This window comes from Typopeltis vanoorti, chromosome 23 (genome assembly GCF_054136105.1).
Source record: "Typopeltis vanoorti isolate ZY-2024b chromosome 23, IOZ_Tvanoo_1.0, whole genome shotgun sequence".
In the NCBI taxonomy this organism is placed as follows: domain Eukaryota; kingdom Metazoa; phylum Arthropoda; class Arachnida; order Uropygi; family Thelyphonidae; genus Typopeltis; species Typopeltis vanoorti.
Window position 1 is genome coordinate 30,566,813 of NC_143571.1, and position 17,679 is coordinate 30,584,491.

Below are 17,679 nucleotides of genomic sequence, written 5' to 3' on the forward strand. Positions count from 1 at the left end.
CTTGGCCAATTTCTTTATGGAGACCTTTGAAGAAAAAGCCTTAGCCTCTGCCCCACAAAAACCAACCATATGGCTTCACTACGTTGATGATGTGTTCGCTATTTGGCCACATGGCTCTGAAACACTTCTCTCCTTCTTAACACACTTAAACAACCAACACCCCAGAATCAAATTCACCCTGGAAAAAGAGGAAAAAAACAGCCTCCCTTTCCTAGACACACTAGTCACCCGCCAGCCTAATGGAACCTTGGTTTTCTCAGTTTACAGAAAACCCACCCATACAGGCAGATACATTCACCAACAATCCCACCCCCCCCCCCTACACACACACACACACAACAATATGGAGTAGTGAAAACACTATACAACAGGGCTAAACTGATCTGTTCAAACGACTTGGCCCTAAACACTGAACTAAATCACATCCTCAACACTTTCTCAGCCAATGGCTACCCCCCAAAAAAAGTCCAAAAAATATTAGATCCTACAAACCACAGATCCCCTCCCCCCATCCACAACAAGGATTACTCTAAATCCATCACCATTCCCTACATCCGAGGCACCTCGGAAAAGATTACCAAAATCTTAAAAAAGCATGACCTGACCTCCTGTTACAAACCTTACAGAAAATTGGCATCCCTTATCCGCTCCACTAAAGACCAACCACTTCCCCTAGACCTACCTGGTGTATACCAGGTCCCTTGCAGTTGTAATCTGTCCTACTTTGGCCAAACAGGCAGGACAGCGAATATCAGAATTTCTGAACACAAGGACTACATCCGGTTTCACAAGTACAGTCATTCTGGGCTTGCGGACCATGCTCTGGATACACGCCACAGAATACGGTGGAAGAAAGCTACAGTAATACACCATAGCAAATACAAATACGAAAGACTATTTATGGAATCAGCCTCAGCCCTAAGAAATTCTCCAAACCTCAACAAATTTGGTTGTATGCGACTGCCCCAAATTTGGGAGGCTTACATCAGCAGACCTTCAGCCCAACGGCCAAGAACACCTACTTAGCCCGCTAGAGGGCACCATCAGGACTTTTAGGAGAACAATAGCTTCATCTCTTCATTCCCAGTTACTGTGTTTGTAGTGCCTACGTGCACGTGCCTTTTTTGTAAGTTCCTTTAGAAGATGGCAATGTGACATTGCCGAAATATCGGAAAATATTTATTAAAGTTTAATTTAATTTATATCCTTAACTACGTTGTTTTATTCCTTAAGTGTTTTAATAATAAATAATAAAGTAATGGCGTCTCCCACTTGACTATACAGTTCAGAAATGTGGACTGTGAAAAGGAAAGATTAAAGTAAAACACAGGCTGCAGAAATAATATTTAAGAACAATTAAAGGATTCACAAAATTAGACCATATAAAAAATAAAGCCATTCGAAGAGAGCTAAATGTTTACATCTTAAATGGAAGAAGAGAAAAAAGCATTTACATAGTATAGAAAGATATTGGCTACCAAAAGAAGTGGATAAATACAGACCAAAGAGAGAGAGAATGCCTTTTATAGTATCAAAATATTATATTAACTTCAAAGGGCACTTCACATCCATGTAATTATTGATTTCTAAACAGGTCAATGCTAGTTCAGTGGTTAATAGATATAAGCTGAAGATAACATCCTTATGTATCTTCAAAAATACTAAAAAACAGTCAACTTAAAATAACTGCATACAGGGCAGAAGATGTTAAGAAAAGATACTGAGAGATAACATCAAAAAGATTACTTCTAATTCTAAATCTAGAGCCAAACAACTCAAGTTTATGGAAGTCATGAATTTACTTACATATCAGATGGTAAATAGTTCTCAGTATCAAGAATAAGTTTACAATCCTTGCCAACTTCAGCTTTGAATGTCTGCATTGCAAGCTTGATGCATTTTTGTACTAGAGATGCATCTTCTTTACGGCAACGAATGACAACATCCTTTTCTAATAACTGAAACACTCCCTGAAAAAAATAAACCAAAAAAACCTAGTCCTAAATATTACTGCCATAAATACTGATTCTGAAATATCTAAATACCATGTCCTACATCATCCTCATACTGACTAGTTAGTATCACTATTTAAAAAAAATTTTTTTTTACAAAATTATCATATTTAGTAGCTAAGTATTAATTAGCTTACTTTGTATATAGCAATACAATAATTACTAATTAACTTATATTATTAAAACACTTAAGGAATAGAACAACGTAGTTAAGGATATAAATTAAATTAAACTTTAATAAATATTTTCCGATATTTCGGCAACGTCATGTTGCCATTTTCTAAAGGAACTTACAAAAAAGTTACGTGCACGTAGGCACTACAACACAGAAACTGGGAATGAAGAGATGAAGCTATTGTTCTCCTAACAGTCCTGATGGTGCCCTCTAGCGGGCTAAGTAGGTGTTCTTGGCCGTTGGGCTGAAGGTCTGCAGATGTAGGCCTCCCAAATTTGGGGCAGTCGCATACAACCAAATTTGTTGAGGTTTGGAGAATTTCTTAGGGCTGAGGCTGATTCCATAAAGAGTCTTTCAAATTTGTATTTGCTACGGTGTATCACTGTAGCTTTCTTCCACCGTATTCTGTGGCGTGTATCCAGAGCATGGTCCGCAAGCCCAGAATGACTATTTGTGAAAACGGATGTAGTCCGTGTGTTCCGAAATTCTGATATTCGCTGTCCTGCCTGTTTGGCCAAAGTAAGACAGGTTACAACTGCAATGGACCTGATAAACACCAAGTAGGTCTAGGGGAAGTGGTTGGTCTTTAGTGGAGCGGATAAGGGATGCCAATTTTCTGTAAGGTTTGTAACAGGAAGTCAGATCATGTTTTTTTAAGATTTTGGTAATCTTTTCCGAGGTGCCTCGGATGTAGGGAATGGTGATGGATTTAGAGTAATCCTTGTTGTGTGTGGGGGGGGGGGAATGTGGTTTGTAGGTTCTAATATTTTTTGGATTTTTTTGGGGGGGTAGCCATTGGCTGAGAAAGTGTTGAGGATGTGATTTAGTTCAGTGTTTAGGGCCAAGTCGTTTGAACAGATTAGTTTAGACCTGTTGTATAGTGTTTTCACTCCTCCATATTGTTGGGAGGGGGGGGGGAGATTGTTGGTGAATGTATCTGCCTGTATGGGTGGGTTGTCTGTAAACTGAGAAAACCAAGGTTCCATTAGGCTGGCGGGTGACTAGTGTGTCTAGGAAAGGGAGGCTGTTTTTTTCCTCTTTTTCCAGAGTGAATTTGATTCTGGGGTGTTGGTTGTTTAAGTGTGTTAAGAAGGAGAGAAGTGTTTCAGAGCCATGTGGCCAAATAGCGATCACATCATCAACGTAGCGAAGCCATATGGTTGGTTTTTGTGGGGCAGAGGCTAAGGCTTTTTCTTCAAAGGTCTCCATAAAGAAATTGGCCAAGGGTGGGTAGAGTGGTGAACCCATGGCTGTCCCCTCTATTTGTTTGTAGAATTTTCCTTGCCAAACGAAATAGCCTGAGTTCATTGTTAACTGAAATAAGGCTGAGATATCGGGAGAAAATTTAGCTTGGATTAGCTCTAGAGTTTTCTTGAGTGGGACATTTGTGAATAAAGAGGAAACGTCAAAGCTGACAATTATGTCAGTATGTTGGAGTGTGAAGTTTTCTATGCTGGCTTTGAAATGGGCTGAGTTTTTTGTGTGTGATGGTGTGTTGCCAGTATAGTGTGTGAGCTCTTTGGCCAAATGTTTAGCTAATTTGTATGTGGGGGAATCAATGCCATCCACTATGGGACGTAATGGCACATTTTCTTTGTGTATTTTTGGGAGTCCGTAAATACGGGGGGGGGGGGGTATAGAGTTAAACGGCTTTAATCTGTTGGTAACTTCTACAGGCCAAGAAGTGACTCTCTTAAGGAGCCTGTGAAGTTTTCTAATTTGAGAGTTGGTGGGATTGTAATTGATAGGGAGGTAAGTGGCCCGATCTAATAGAAGAGCATTCAGCTTACCTGTGTAGTCCTTTTGGTTAAGTACTACAGTTGCATTTCCCTTATCCGCTTTGGTGATAACTAATTCTTTATTATTCTTCATTTCCTGTAGAGCTTTATATTCCTTGTTCGATATGTTGGTTTTTGGTGGTCTTGCTTTGGAAAGGACACAGGCTACATCCAGTCTTTCACTGTTGGCGACTTGATGTGGAAGGTGGCAGATTCCGTGCTCGATCTGGATCATAATATCCTCACTAGGTATTTTATTGGGAGCAATGGCGAAGTTGTGTCCACGTGACAGCGCATTGAGTGCTTCAGGGTGACTGAAGAAAGGTTGATTACCGGTGTTGGTAGCAGGTTTTGGAAAGACGGTAGAGTTCTTTTTTAATTTTTCGAACTTTTTCATCTGTCGGCCTCGTAGCCCGCCCTACTTAGCCCGCTAGAGGGCACCATCAGGACTGTTAGGAGAACAATAGCTTCATCTCTTCATTCCCAGTTTCTGTGTTGTGGTGCCTACATGCACGTAACTTTTTTGTAAGTTCCTTTAGAAAATGGCAACGTGACGTTGCCGAAATATCGGAAAATATTTATTAAAGTTTAATTTAATTTTTATCCTTAACTACGTTGTTCTATTCCTCAAGTGTTTTAATAATGCATAACCAACGTATAAGCCTGTCTACGATAATTAACTTATAATATTAGAAATGTCTCATTTACCTGCACAATTAAATTTTTTAATATTTCTTGATAAGAGTTCTGGTCTTGAATCCTAGCTCTCAACAGCTGACGTGCCTCTTCCAAAACATTCTAATTGAAGAAATGTGGATTAAAGAAATGAACTGCTGACAAAAGATGAAAAAATTTTGAACTATTTCTACTGTTTTTACTTGCAGTTATTAACTTATATACTATTACTAAAATGAAAAAGCCTTTATTACTGATTTCAGACCAAAGTGCTACTCAATTCAGAGGACCTTTGAAGTCTACAATGCCTTTCTTTAATTAATCGCATGGGGGTTTATTTGACCCCAGCCATCATTCAAGTTCGATTTCTGACAAAACCAATGACAGATTTTAGTTGCGATTTCAAGTAGCTGAGTTTCTTGCTGCCCCCACGTTGAATCAGTCGCATGCTGGCTGTCAACACAATCAGTTGTGTGATTTTCTTCAATTTTTTTTTTTTTTTGATTTTGTACTTTTATGCATATTTCCTTTGTTAAGTCCTGAATGAAACTAAAGTTGGATCAATTTACGTTTCCTTCAGACTTAACATGGGGTTACATTTTGAATCAATTATTGAAATATCAGAATATACTAAACTCTTGTAAATTACAAAAATATTACTAAACTGAGAATCTTTCATTTTATTTTTGTTATAATGTAAAGTATTATGAATTGTTAAATTGCTTATATCTTACTGCTTAAGTGTAAGTACTTATAAATTGCTGGGAGAAAGAGATAATCCGATTAAATAAAAGTGGCCGGAATAGAAACACGTGCAACAAAGAGTACAGGTGCACCCTTTTCGTAAGCAAGTAGTTCCCCCCGCCCCCCATTCATGCATTCTGAGAATCACGCTAAGGATTCCATGTGTGGCACTCAGTACTGGGTGACATGAAGTGACGCTGAAAAAATTGAAGGAGAAATCGATGACGTAGTGTTAATGTGTGGTGCGCAATTTAAAAAGTCGTGCAGCACCAGAAAAACCTCTCTTACTCTTAGGCTTGTGCTCTCTTATGCTCCAGGTCTCGTGCAGTCTTGCTGTGGTATGTGGAGCCTCCTCGTGGCATCCCCTTGTCCCCCATGGATTCTAGATAATGACTGAGGAACTTTACCGTGAATTTTACCGATTGGAAAATTTACCAATCGGCGACCAGCCAGCCCAGCAGAAGATATTCACTACGATGTTGAGCCAGTTCACCAGAGAATAACGTCTACTTATTTTCAGAGGCAGAAGTATGGGCAGATCGACGTGAGGTGGCCAAATAGTTTCCCCAGCAATTGGTAACGTACAGTCTAGTTTTTTTTATGTAAATGTGTACTAAAAGGATATCTGTAAATTTTAGGAAGGACTCTAGAGATTGTTTCTTTTAATGATTGAGTATATTATGAGTATTTTGTGAAAGAAATTGCACGAGAGCACGTGGAGCCTAGGAATTGTGTCTTTTAATGATTGAATAAGTTATGAGAATTTTGTGAGAGAAATTGTACTAGAGCACGTGGAGCTACATTGGTAATTCAGTTAACAAATGTCTTTAATATTGATGAATAAGTGTGGTCTTTCAAGTATAAGTCGTAAATCATAAATGAAGTTCTTTGTCATACATGCTAAGATAGATATAGAGAATCTGTGAAATTAGTGCTCATTCATTAGCAATTGCAGATTACTTAATCAGAGTGTATTCATAATGTGTAATATGTATCAATTGAATTAAATGTTTTGTTCTTTTTGTTTAACTGATGACTTGCCTGATTTTCTTCTCTGTTGCACTTGCTCATAAAATACGGACCACAGCAGGAGATTAATTTATGGTGAGGCTATGACTGCAAACGTAACCTATTGTAATATAAGATTGTAAGCTAAACTGTTTCTGGTTCCTTGATTCTACATTCTTTGTTAATCTGGGATTCGGGGTGGCACAGTGAAAAATAAATTTTCCCTGAATCCGAAAAAGGAATTAGAACCAGTGTGGAGACAAGAGAATTGGCATTGACCATTAATATTCCCTTTGTCCCCCAAACCACTAGCATCATTCTTATATGCAAAGATCGGCCAAGAGAAATATAGAAGTTAAGAGAATAAAGTCTTACTAGAGAAGGATTTTACTAAGGGCACAGATACAAGTGCAATATAAGTGTAATTAAGATTTAAAAAGAACAACAACAATACGTAAGACAAATAAAGGAGAAATTAAATTTTACAATGGATAAGACAAGACAATAGAAATAGACACAAAAGGATAATAAAATTTTACACCTTGTTCTAGTCGCAATGATTACATTTGTTGACACTGCGTTTGCCATTACCAAAGCATTTTTGAGCAGTTTTATTTATAATATTGTGATTTATGTCTATTTTTTATGCATTCTTGGTGGGTATTTATGGTAGTTGTTGCAGTATGCAAAATTACTTCACATAAAAACTTGACAGAGAAAGAGGTAGAAGCCTATTTGGAAGAGGATTTGGTAGGAGGAAGTTCAAAGGATGGTGAAATATCGAGTATTCATGAGAGTGAGACTGAGCAATATGGAACCAAAAAGTCCAAAACTGTAATTCTTATTTCTTCCATGCACAATGCCCCTGAAATCGATGAAGAATGTCCTAAAAATAAGCCTGAAATATTAAAATTTTAGAATTCCACAAAATGGAGTGTTGCTACATGTGATAAAATGCATATGATGTATAATCCTGGAAGACGAATGTTGACACTGTTCTTCCATTTCTTGAATGTATCTAAAATAAATGCATATGTTCTGTATAATTTTGGAGACTACCTAAGAGTTCTATAATGAGCAGACAGGACTTTCTAAAGAAATTACCCATGGAAAATTGACCAAGCCATTTCAACACACATTTAGATGATCCACAAGTACCAAGGAATGTCCAGTAAAAGTTACGAGAAAACTTGGTTATTCCAGAAGTTCCACAACCAGAACCAAGCACTTCTGGATATTCCTGGGCTGCTCTGTAATATGTTCAAGATTGAAGAATCCAAAAATAAGGCCAAAGTGGGAAAATGTCTGAGCTTTTGTTGCAATGAGCATTCTTTAGTAATATGCAATAATTGCATATTAGTGAAGAAAATTAAGATTGAATAAAAATGTTAATAATTAATTAAAAAATTATTAAATAAATAAATAAAGTTAATAAATAATTAAAAAAATAAAACAGTATCAATGATTTGTTTATTTCATTTTACTCACCATAATCAACCTTATAATAAATAAAAATATTTCATGAGAAATATTGAGAAATTAAAGAAATATAACTTTAATTTTGGGGTCAAATAAGCTCCATGCAACTAATTATGTAACCAAAAAGGTGCAATTAATTAAGGGTTAAGGATAAAGTAATTTAATTAATCAAATATCATTAAGTAATTATATATTACAACCATTCAGTAAACACACAAAAGTGTGTGTGTGTGTGTGTGCATGCGTTTACATACATACACACACCATACAAATGAAAGTATAAATTATAACAATTTTTCGCTTTTGTGGAGAAATATATGTTGATCTCAACAAAATAAAACACTGGAATCACACTAAATCATAAGCTGTTTCAGGAAATTCCAAAACTACAATACTGTGTATGACCAAGAATAAGAAAATTATGACATTAATCCATGTACTGAAAATCAAGCTAAAGGTTTGTTCTCAATCATCCAGTTTCTTCTCTACCAAAAGGATGGAATGAATAAATTAAGTGTTATTGCTTTCAGGAAGCAGAGAATAATCAGCAGGAGCACTTATTACAGCTGCAGCCACAATTTCTAAATAGTGGTATGAATAATAATCATTGTTCAGAAAATACAGATAACCACCAGTGAAAAGAAACGAACAGTTACAGAGTTCTGGTCATAACTGAGACAACATTGGCAAATGAATACTTTCATTAGAAAGAAGGTCCAATCTAAATTAAACATCAGTATATCAACAAATACTGTTTTTTTTTTTTTATTATTGTTTCCCCTCCACTTGAATAAATGAACAAGACAACCAAGCAATTGGTGAAGTGCTAATAATCCACTTGCCTGCAAAGATGTCACTCGTAAATCATCATGTATCCAAAGCATAGTGGCAGTGTAACCATTTTGCTGAAAGGAGATACTATCTAAGAGTATTTAATAGTCACAGTTATGTGACTATTAAATACTTTTTCTCTTCTTAAATACTCTTCTTCCTGTAACATTTGAACCACTCAAATCTTGTAAGAATGTTCATACAGTTCCACTTTCATTTTGTACATTGTTAAAGGCAGAATGTTTAGTTCAGCAGATGTATGCCATATCAATTTTCATGGATTTCTTTCAAATGCTTCCTGGATTACAGCCACAGCTTGCTCACTATTTGGTGGTCTCCAAGATTATGATTTGTTGTTCACTGGTCCAGTTCCTCTAAACTTTTTTCATCCAATTATTAAATGATTTCCTATGTAGTGCATCTTTCCTGTAATGAGCAGTGAATCTTCTCACAGTTGTTATAGACTTCAATTCCACAAGCTACAACATACAGTTAACCTTTACTTCCAGTGTCACCATTTTCAATCAAATTAAAAAGATCTGAAAATAAAAGTAACAAAAAAATTGACAACATTAATACATAACTATAATAATTAAGTTTTTATGTCATTTATAATGCATTTCTCTAATGCACATCCAAAGTTATTAAAGCTTAGATGTGCACAAGGACTTCAAAATTACCCTGTATACATAATCTCACTGTAGTAGATGTACATGATATAGTTTACTGGTTCTTCTGAACTCATATATATATATATATATATATATAATATACACATGACTCCCGCTACAGTAAACACCATCATAACAAGTTCACTATAATAAAACTAAAGTCCAAATCAAAGCAGCATCATAGGCACAATGCTAATTAAGAGAAATTAACTATGGCAGTCATCCATTATAATAAACTATTTCTGTGGTTCCTATCATGATGCTGTAGTTAATCAGCTATCAAGTATTCTCTGTATATACAGCTGTCACCAACATTAGAGCTGCAAACACACGAGAAGTGATAAACTTTTGAATGTTTTACTATTTCTTAGTTTTTCTCTTTCTCTCTGAAAACGCCCTTGTAACAGGAAACAAAATATCAGAGCCAATAAATGGTGTTCAATAATCATTCATAATTTTAGAGTTTATCAGTTTCAAAAGAACTCAGCTATAACACAAATGATAGCAAACATACTGCTACAGTTGACTTTTCCTTTTTCATTCTGTCAAAGTAACCATATTTAAATCAAGTTCTTGGATGAAGTTATAATATTAATTTAAGACAGAATGCATTACCTAAATAGATAAAACATTAAATAATTGCAAATAAGTAGAATACAGTACAATTCTGTAAGATTTTATATTGCAGTTCACTGCACCAATTCATGTTGATCTTGGTATTCCTCTGCATTTTTTTTTCCCCCTTCCACCTTGGCATCCAACACCTGTTCTGGTAACCTTTCCTCTTCCATTCTGTCAAAGTAACCATATTATCTTATATTACATCTGCTCACACATTCTTGAATGCTAACTAATACTGTCAACATCCTTCCTAATATTTTCATTTTTTATATGATTCTGCTATCAATGCCATCTGTTCACTCCCCTAATTTTTCTCAGAACAATAAATTAAAATTGTATGGACACTGTCTTGTGTTTCTCCCTTATTTCATATAAATTTATTCATTTGGCTCCAAACTGAATTCTCTTATTTTGTTGTCTATTTCAATATTTAATCTGCCATCTAAAACTTGTGTTTGAGATATTTTACTTGCTCTATAGGCTCCATTAAAATTGCACGTGGTGTTTTCAACGTTCGTGTTCATATCGCCATCTCCACCAGTGTGCACCCTTGTTCTGCACCTGATTTTATACAGAACCACTTTTTTATAGCTTGTTCAATACTAACTGCTGACTTACACAGTCAGCATTATTACATTACATAATCATAATAATACATAGTATTGTATGTTATCATGTCTCATTCACATTACATAATTCTAGTGTTTGGAACATCTTCTTGTTTAGCATCTTGCCACATTTCTTTTCCAGATCTACAAGATAAATATGGATTCCTTTTATATTCCCATGATTTTTCAACTATTTGTCGTGTGAAAATCTGATCTTGACCACCCCTATTTGGCCAGAACTCAGCTTGTTTTTCTAAGGTTCTCTTGCACATTTTTTTCAGTCTGTTCTCAATAAAATTTTACCTAGAGTACTTAGTAAGGAAATTATTCTATAATTCTCATATTCAGTTTTTATTTCCCCCCCCCCCTACACACACACACACACACACCAATTTTTTTTTTAAAAAAAACAGATGAGTACTATAAGAGCTCTACTCCAATCGTCTGGAAGTTGACTTTCTGGCCATGGCTTCAGAATCATATAGTACAGCTACTGGAAAACTTTTATACTCCATATTTGAGCATTATCTACTTCAGATGCTTTTTCACATTTCAGGTTTTTGATGGCCTTTTCTACCAAGTACTGAATGTACCTCCTCACTATGTTTCTCTTGAATATTTTTATTGCTCTTCTGTCATTTCCTTTCCTTTTTGCTGTTTTATTTAGCAATCTTTCAAAGTAATTACTCCAAATACCTAATATATATACTTTGAACTATTAACCAGACTCAGACTTAACTGAGTCTGATTAATGATTTGACTCAGACTTGGTATTCATTAAAACTGAATGTTGCTCTGACATGTTTTGCTGTCTTTATAGCTGACAGCATTTTCAGAAACAAAAAAACTCAAAACATTTCCAATACCTAACTGCATGGAAAGGCTTATGTATTCGTCGCACATGTTGAGTAGATTTTAACAGTAATAGATGTGAACACCTAGATGTGGCACCTAATTAGGACTTTAGTCTTTGTGCTGCATGCTACAATTACTCATACTAGTCCCACTGTTACACCGGATTGCGGTTGTCTTGCAACTGGAACAAACTTTGTTTGTATGCTCTGAAGACGTTGGATATAATACCAGTGAAATATCAGCATTAAAGTTAATAAATAGTTATTTTCTTATCAATCTGTGTTTGCATCTATTACCATTAAAATCCAATCAACATTTCCAATACCTATTATTTTTTTAATTGAAAAATACTGGATTGATAGTTTTCATCATGCATACAATTAGGCACATTATGCACAGTCTACACACTGTTGTGTAAACTCTGTATGCCATTGCTAGCATAAGAGAAGTTGCGAATGTCACAAATGCTAATTAATGACTTCCAAATGTCATGAAGTATAAGTCACTGGTTTCTCTTTAGCGCTCTGTGAGCAATTGACCTCAAAAGATTCCTTGAACAATCTGACAAAAATATTCTCTTCTAAGATATGGAGGAAGAGTGCCAATCTATCATGTGAAGGTCTATGAGGATTAATCAATGTTTTCTTCAGTTTGCCAGTGAGTCACCAAGTTGTGATTACTGTTTTCAAACTCCATTTTTTTCTCCAGTAAGATTAGTATACTTCAGTTCACTCGACTTTTCTTTTGAAACTTTCTTACACTTTTCAATATGTTATTCAATTTTATCCTGCTCAAAACTAAATACTAAACACTTCCTATTTCAAATTCTCTGTATACACTAACCACTCGACCAGCCTGGTTGGCCGAGTGTTTATCGTATCTGCTCTCCAGCCAAAAGGCTGCAGGTTCGAATCCCACCATGGGCATGGATGTTTGTGATTGTCTTTGGAAATACTAGTGGTGATGGTGGTCGGCAGTAGATGGCATTGGTGTAGTTGCAGTCAGTGGTGGAGACAAAGTTGTTGAATAGGTGCCCTCCCTCAATGAGTCTTTGGACTCCCTGGAGGTGTCTAATAATAATAATAATAATATACTCTTGTCCTGAACCAGCATGAAAATATAGATATTACAATAATATAGCCAGAGATTTTTCTTAATTATTGTGTCTTCTCTCCATGATAAAGATGTGTGCAAAGATGTGAAGAGAAAACAAAAAAAGAAATGAGAAAAATCCTTGGCTATATTATTGTAATATCTGTATCTTCATGCTGGTTCAGGACAAGGGTATAAAGGGAATTTGAAATGGGAAGTGTTCGATATTTAGTTTTGAGCAAGATAAAATTGAATAACATATTGAAAAGTATGCAAGAAAGTTTTTAAAAGAATCCAAGTCGAGCAGCTTTATGAGGTGAACTGTAGACTTAGTATACTAAAATTAGTGGAGAAAATAATGGAGGAGTTCAAAAACAATCACAAGAATACCTTGGAGACTCACTGGCAGATTGAAGAGAACACTGATTAATTCAGCCAGAAAGATATATAACGACTGCAAGGATAGAAAAATAAGAACTCCATGGTGGATTTAGGAAGAACTTAGAGGTGGTTATAAGTAAAACTCGGACTCGTGATGAATGGTAAAGCTGGTGAAAGTCTTGATCATTACGCAGAATGAATGCTCGCTGAAATGAACTCATAGCTCTTTTTTGCAATGCCGATGACCTATTATACTGTAGTATATGATCTAACTAGAAAATTATATTTGCTTTCAAACACTAATGTTGTACTTGTTCTCTCACTTCAGGCACATTTTAAAAAAAAAATGGATACCACTCGGCGGAAACTTTGCTAAAAAAAAGTCCTAAGCGTCGTCTGCTTCCATTGTTACGACTGCCGCGCCTCCTCGCCACCAGTACACAGTTTAAAGAGAATTCGCAAGTCTTCGTGACAAAAATCCTTACAACTCCCTTTGGGGGAAGCACATCTGTCACAGGAATGTCGATGTTGCATCTAAAAGAAAACTCAGGCGAGTAATTGACTCTAAAATACAAGAAATGAGGTGAGAGCTTTATGGTGCAATGCAGCTCCCACAAACAACAAAACAAAAAAAAACTATATAATCATCATTAACTAAACATCAAGAAAATATATAATCATTATTAAGAAACAAGCTAATAACATTAATTAATTATATCAGTTTTTAATCTGGAAAGGGCATCGGCGTTACCATGACGACTACCCTTTCTATATGTAACGGTCATATTATAACGTTGTAGGGCTAAAGCCCATCGGGACAACTTGGCACCATGAGGGGCACTTTTAGTTAGATAGGTCAGAGGGTTATGATCCGAAATTACCTGTATTTCAGCACCAAATACCCATGTGTCAAACTTTTTCAATGCCTCCAAGACGCAAAAAGCTTCCCTTTCAATGGTTGACCATTTCATTTGACAGGAATTTAGTTTCTTACTGAAGAAAGCAATGGGCAATTCTTTTCCTTGTTCGTTGTTTTGAGCTAAGCATGCACCAATTGCTGTTGCTGATGCATCCGTATACAACTGGAACGGCTTGTCGAGATCTGGAGTATGCAAAGAAGTCATTTTTATAAGCTCTTCTTTGAGTTTCGTAAAAGCTTCATCAGCATCGGTAGTCTAAGGAATATTGTTTGGGACACTTTTCTTAGTCAGATTTGTCAGTGGTAATACAATTTGGGAGAATCGTGGTATGTAGTCACAGTAGTAGCTAGCCAGCCCAAGTAGACTTCTTACATCCTTCTTTGTCGCTGGTGTTGCTAAACCTTTTATAACCTCGACCATCTCTGGGTCCGGGGAATGTTGACCAGATCCAATCAAATGACCTAGGAACTTCACTTGATTTTTCCCGAATTCGCATTTTTCTAGGTTTACTGTTAAACCCACCTCTCTTAATGTTTTGAAGATTTCATCTATATGGGTGAGATGTTCAGACCATGTTTTAGAAAATATAGCCAAATCATCGATATAAGATCGGCAGTATGCCTTATGAGGAGCAAGTGCTTTATCCAATGATTTCTGGAATGTACTTCCAGCGTTCTTCATTCCAAACGGTAAGATGTTCCATTGATAGTGACCAGAATGTGTCACGAATGCAGTGAAGGGCTTTGCTTCCTTTTCCATAGGGATTTGCCAATATTCCTTGGTGAGGTCAACTACAGTGATAAATCTTGCTTGTCCTACCTCAAATAATAAATCTCTAGCTATTTTCATTGGATAAGCATCTGGAATAGTAAAACTATTTAGCAATCTAAAATCAATGCATAGTCTGACACTTCCATTTTTCTTAGCCACACAAACCACGGGATGAGCCCATTCACTGACACTTGGCTCAATGAGACCCATATCTAACAGTTCTTTGACTTGTCAATCTACTTCCTTTTGTAGAGTGATTGGCACCCTATAGGGTTTGAGTCTTTTAGGGGAACAGTTCTCTGTAACTTTGATGGAGTGTCCGTCAACTTTGGCATGACCAGGTTTGGAACTAAAAACATCTGCATATTTCTGGAGGATGTCAAAAAGTTCTTGTTTTTGTTCTCCCGTCAAGAGAGCTTTCATATCCTCAAGGTGTTTCCTAATATCTTCGACTGATTTATTCATCTTGTCAGCGGGTGCATAGTGGAGTGTTCCGAAATCTTCATCTAGCTCGAAAACTAGACCGACATGATTAATTCTTTGAATACATGGTCGAAGCTTATTTATGTGGAGCTCCCTGATACTTCCATCCTTCATCTCAACCTTCACAGAATGTGGTCTAGTAAGTTGGACGACTGTAGCAGGTCCTGTCCAAGTATTTAGAAGCTTATGAGAGGATGAAGGTAACAATACTAAAACCTTTTCACCAACAATGAAGGATTTTTCTTTGGAACGAAGATTATATCTGGAAGAGTATTGTTCTTGAGACCCTTTGGCGTTCTCGGATGCAATTTCATGAGCTTTTCTTAGATTTTCAAGAAGCTCTTGTAAATAATTTTCAATCGAGCGAGAGGCAGTGGTTGGGATGCCTCGTCCACCAGTCCAAATTTCCTTTAACAAAGATAAGGGGCCTGGAGGTAATCTTCCATATACCATCTGGAAAGGTGATAACCCAGTAGTGCTATGTGGTACTTCTCGGTATGCGAATAGAAGATAGGGAAGATGTAAATCCCAGTTTCTTCCATGCTCCTGTATATTCTTATTCATCATCTCTTTTAAAGTTCTGTTCCAACGTTCAACAGCCCCATACTCTCAGGATGTCCTGGAGTGGAAAAACGTGGAGCTATGCCTAGCAGATCTTCAAAAGCTTGAGTGAGTTTAGATGTGAAATTCGTACCTTGGTCGGTACAGACCATTTTAGGAAATCCCGTCTGAGTAAAAATCCTCATCAGAACATTACATGTAGTTTTAGCACTTATTTCCTTGACAGGTATGGCTTCGGTCCATCTAGTGCATAAATCAACAGCACATATTATGAATCGATGTCCTCTTTCCGATGGAGGTTCTAACGGTCTGACACAATCCACACTCCATACCTCAAACGGAGTTTCTGGTCTGACGATAGGTCGTATGGGGATTCTATCTCTATATGTAGCAGTCCTTCTCATTTGACATTCCTTGAAGCTTTCGCAATATTTTTTCACATCTTGTTTAATGGTAGGCCAAAAGAATGAGTACTTGATTCGCTGACGGGTTTTTCGCCGAGATGGCCAGCAAGAGGGATTTCATGTGCCATCTTTAAGACATTTTCTCATTTCACACACGGTAGCACTACTTGTCTAATATTCTCGCCACAAATATGTTCGTTATGAATCAGAACCCCATTGTCAAACGCATAGGCATTTTTCTGCCTTTTTGCCCATTCAAAACACCTTCGGAGCGTCTCATCATCCTCTTGAAGTTTGCCGAATTCGAATTTTGTTTTTTCTGGTATACACTCATTTTCTGCGCCTGGTGGGGACTCTATCGTACTGACTGCCAATGCTGTACTGGTTATTTTCGAAGGCATGTCTTCGTCTTCATCATCTTCTGACCGTTTATCACTTAAATCTTTTGATTTCAGAACTGGTGTCTCCCAATGATGACTACTCTCATGTAGCTCGACACTTTCGACCAGTATTTCATAGGCAGAGGAGCTCAGTAGCAGATCAGTAACCAGTCTTCTTGAGACGGCATATGTGACTGGAACATTACCATGTAAATTTATCATCAATTTTCATTTCAAAAATTCTCAAGGGTGTTATTTCATTTTCTCCGAAAGCAGAAGATATTTCTATCTTACTTTCTCCATCATGGGGTGTATCTGCCACTAAATCTTCGCACACCATCGATATTTGCGCTCCTGTATCCATTATTCCATTTAAAACCCTACTTCGGCATTTGATTTTGACGACCTTCAAATCATCTACGTTTCGACCAATGTCCACTGATTTGGATACTGGAATGGAAATTTTGACAGTCAACACACCTGATTTATTGTCATCCCCAGTGGTAGATGTTTGAACTAGGTTACTGTGTGCTGTAGCAGGAGTACCTTTTGGCTGACTATTTTTCATACAAAACTTGGTGATATGACCTTCCTTTCTACAAGTAAAACAAGTTGGTTTGTAGTGAGGCTTGTATGAATCATCAATTCGCCACGGCTGGTACCATCTCGGTGGACTTTGAGAGGGAGATAACTTATTCTTGAATGTTCGCTCAGCAGGTGGAGTATAAGGTCTAAACTTTTCAGTAACCTTGTCCTTTGGAATAGCTCCAATGGGCTTCCTTGATGTACTACGAACACTGTCGTATTCGTCCAATCTGTCAGCTAACTTGGTTGGAGAAACGAATTTTGCCCAGTCGTCTAAGAGATGTTCTCTCACTTCATGTGGTACTTTCTTCTTCAGTTGATCCGTAATAATTAGATCTTTTAACCCTTCAAAATCCTTGATATCAAGGCCACCAATCCACTCTTCGAAATAATTAGTTATTTCATAACAGAAATCCCTCTAAGATTTTTCAGCAGCCTTTTGGTGCATCACAAACTTTTTTCTGAAACTTTCAGGATTCAGTCTAAATCTCTTTAGTAGAATTGTTTTAATATATTCATAATCTTCGCAATTTTCTTCTGACTCTCTACCAATTAATTGGACAATCTCAAATGGTAACAAAGTCAAGAGACATGATATCCAGTCTTTAACATCTATTTTGGTTCTCTTAGCTTGTCTTTCAAACA

At 36.6% G+C, this 17,679-nt stretch overlaps 1 protein-coding gene across 1 annotated transcript in view; it reads right to left on the reverse strand.

Annotated features, from left to right (window-relative positions):
• Positions 1 to 17,679, reverse strand: part of Vha26 (V-type proton ATPase subunit Vha26) — a 100,846-nt gene that overhangs the window by 38,050 nt on the left and 45,117 nt on the right. The window contains exons 5-6 of the mRNA XM_090412823.1: positions 4,674 to 4,763; positions 1,807 to 1,970 (exon numbers count right to left, since the gene is read on the reverse strand). Of these exons, the coding sequence (XP_090268949.1) occupies positions 1,807 to 1,970; positions 4,674 to 4,763 (254 nt within the window). The remainder of the gene's footprint in view (positions 1 to 1,806; positions 1,971 to 4,673; positions 4,764 to 17,679) is intronic.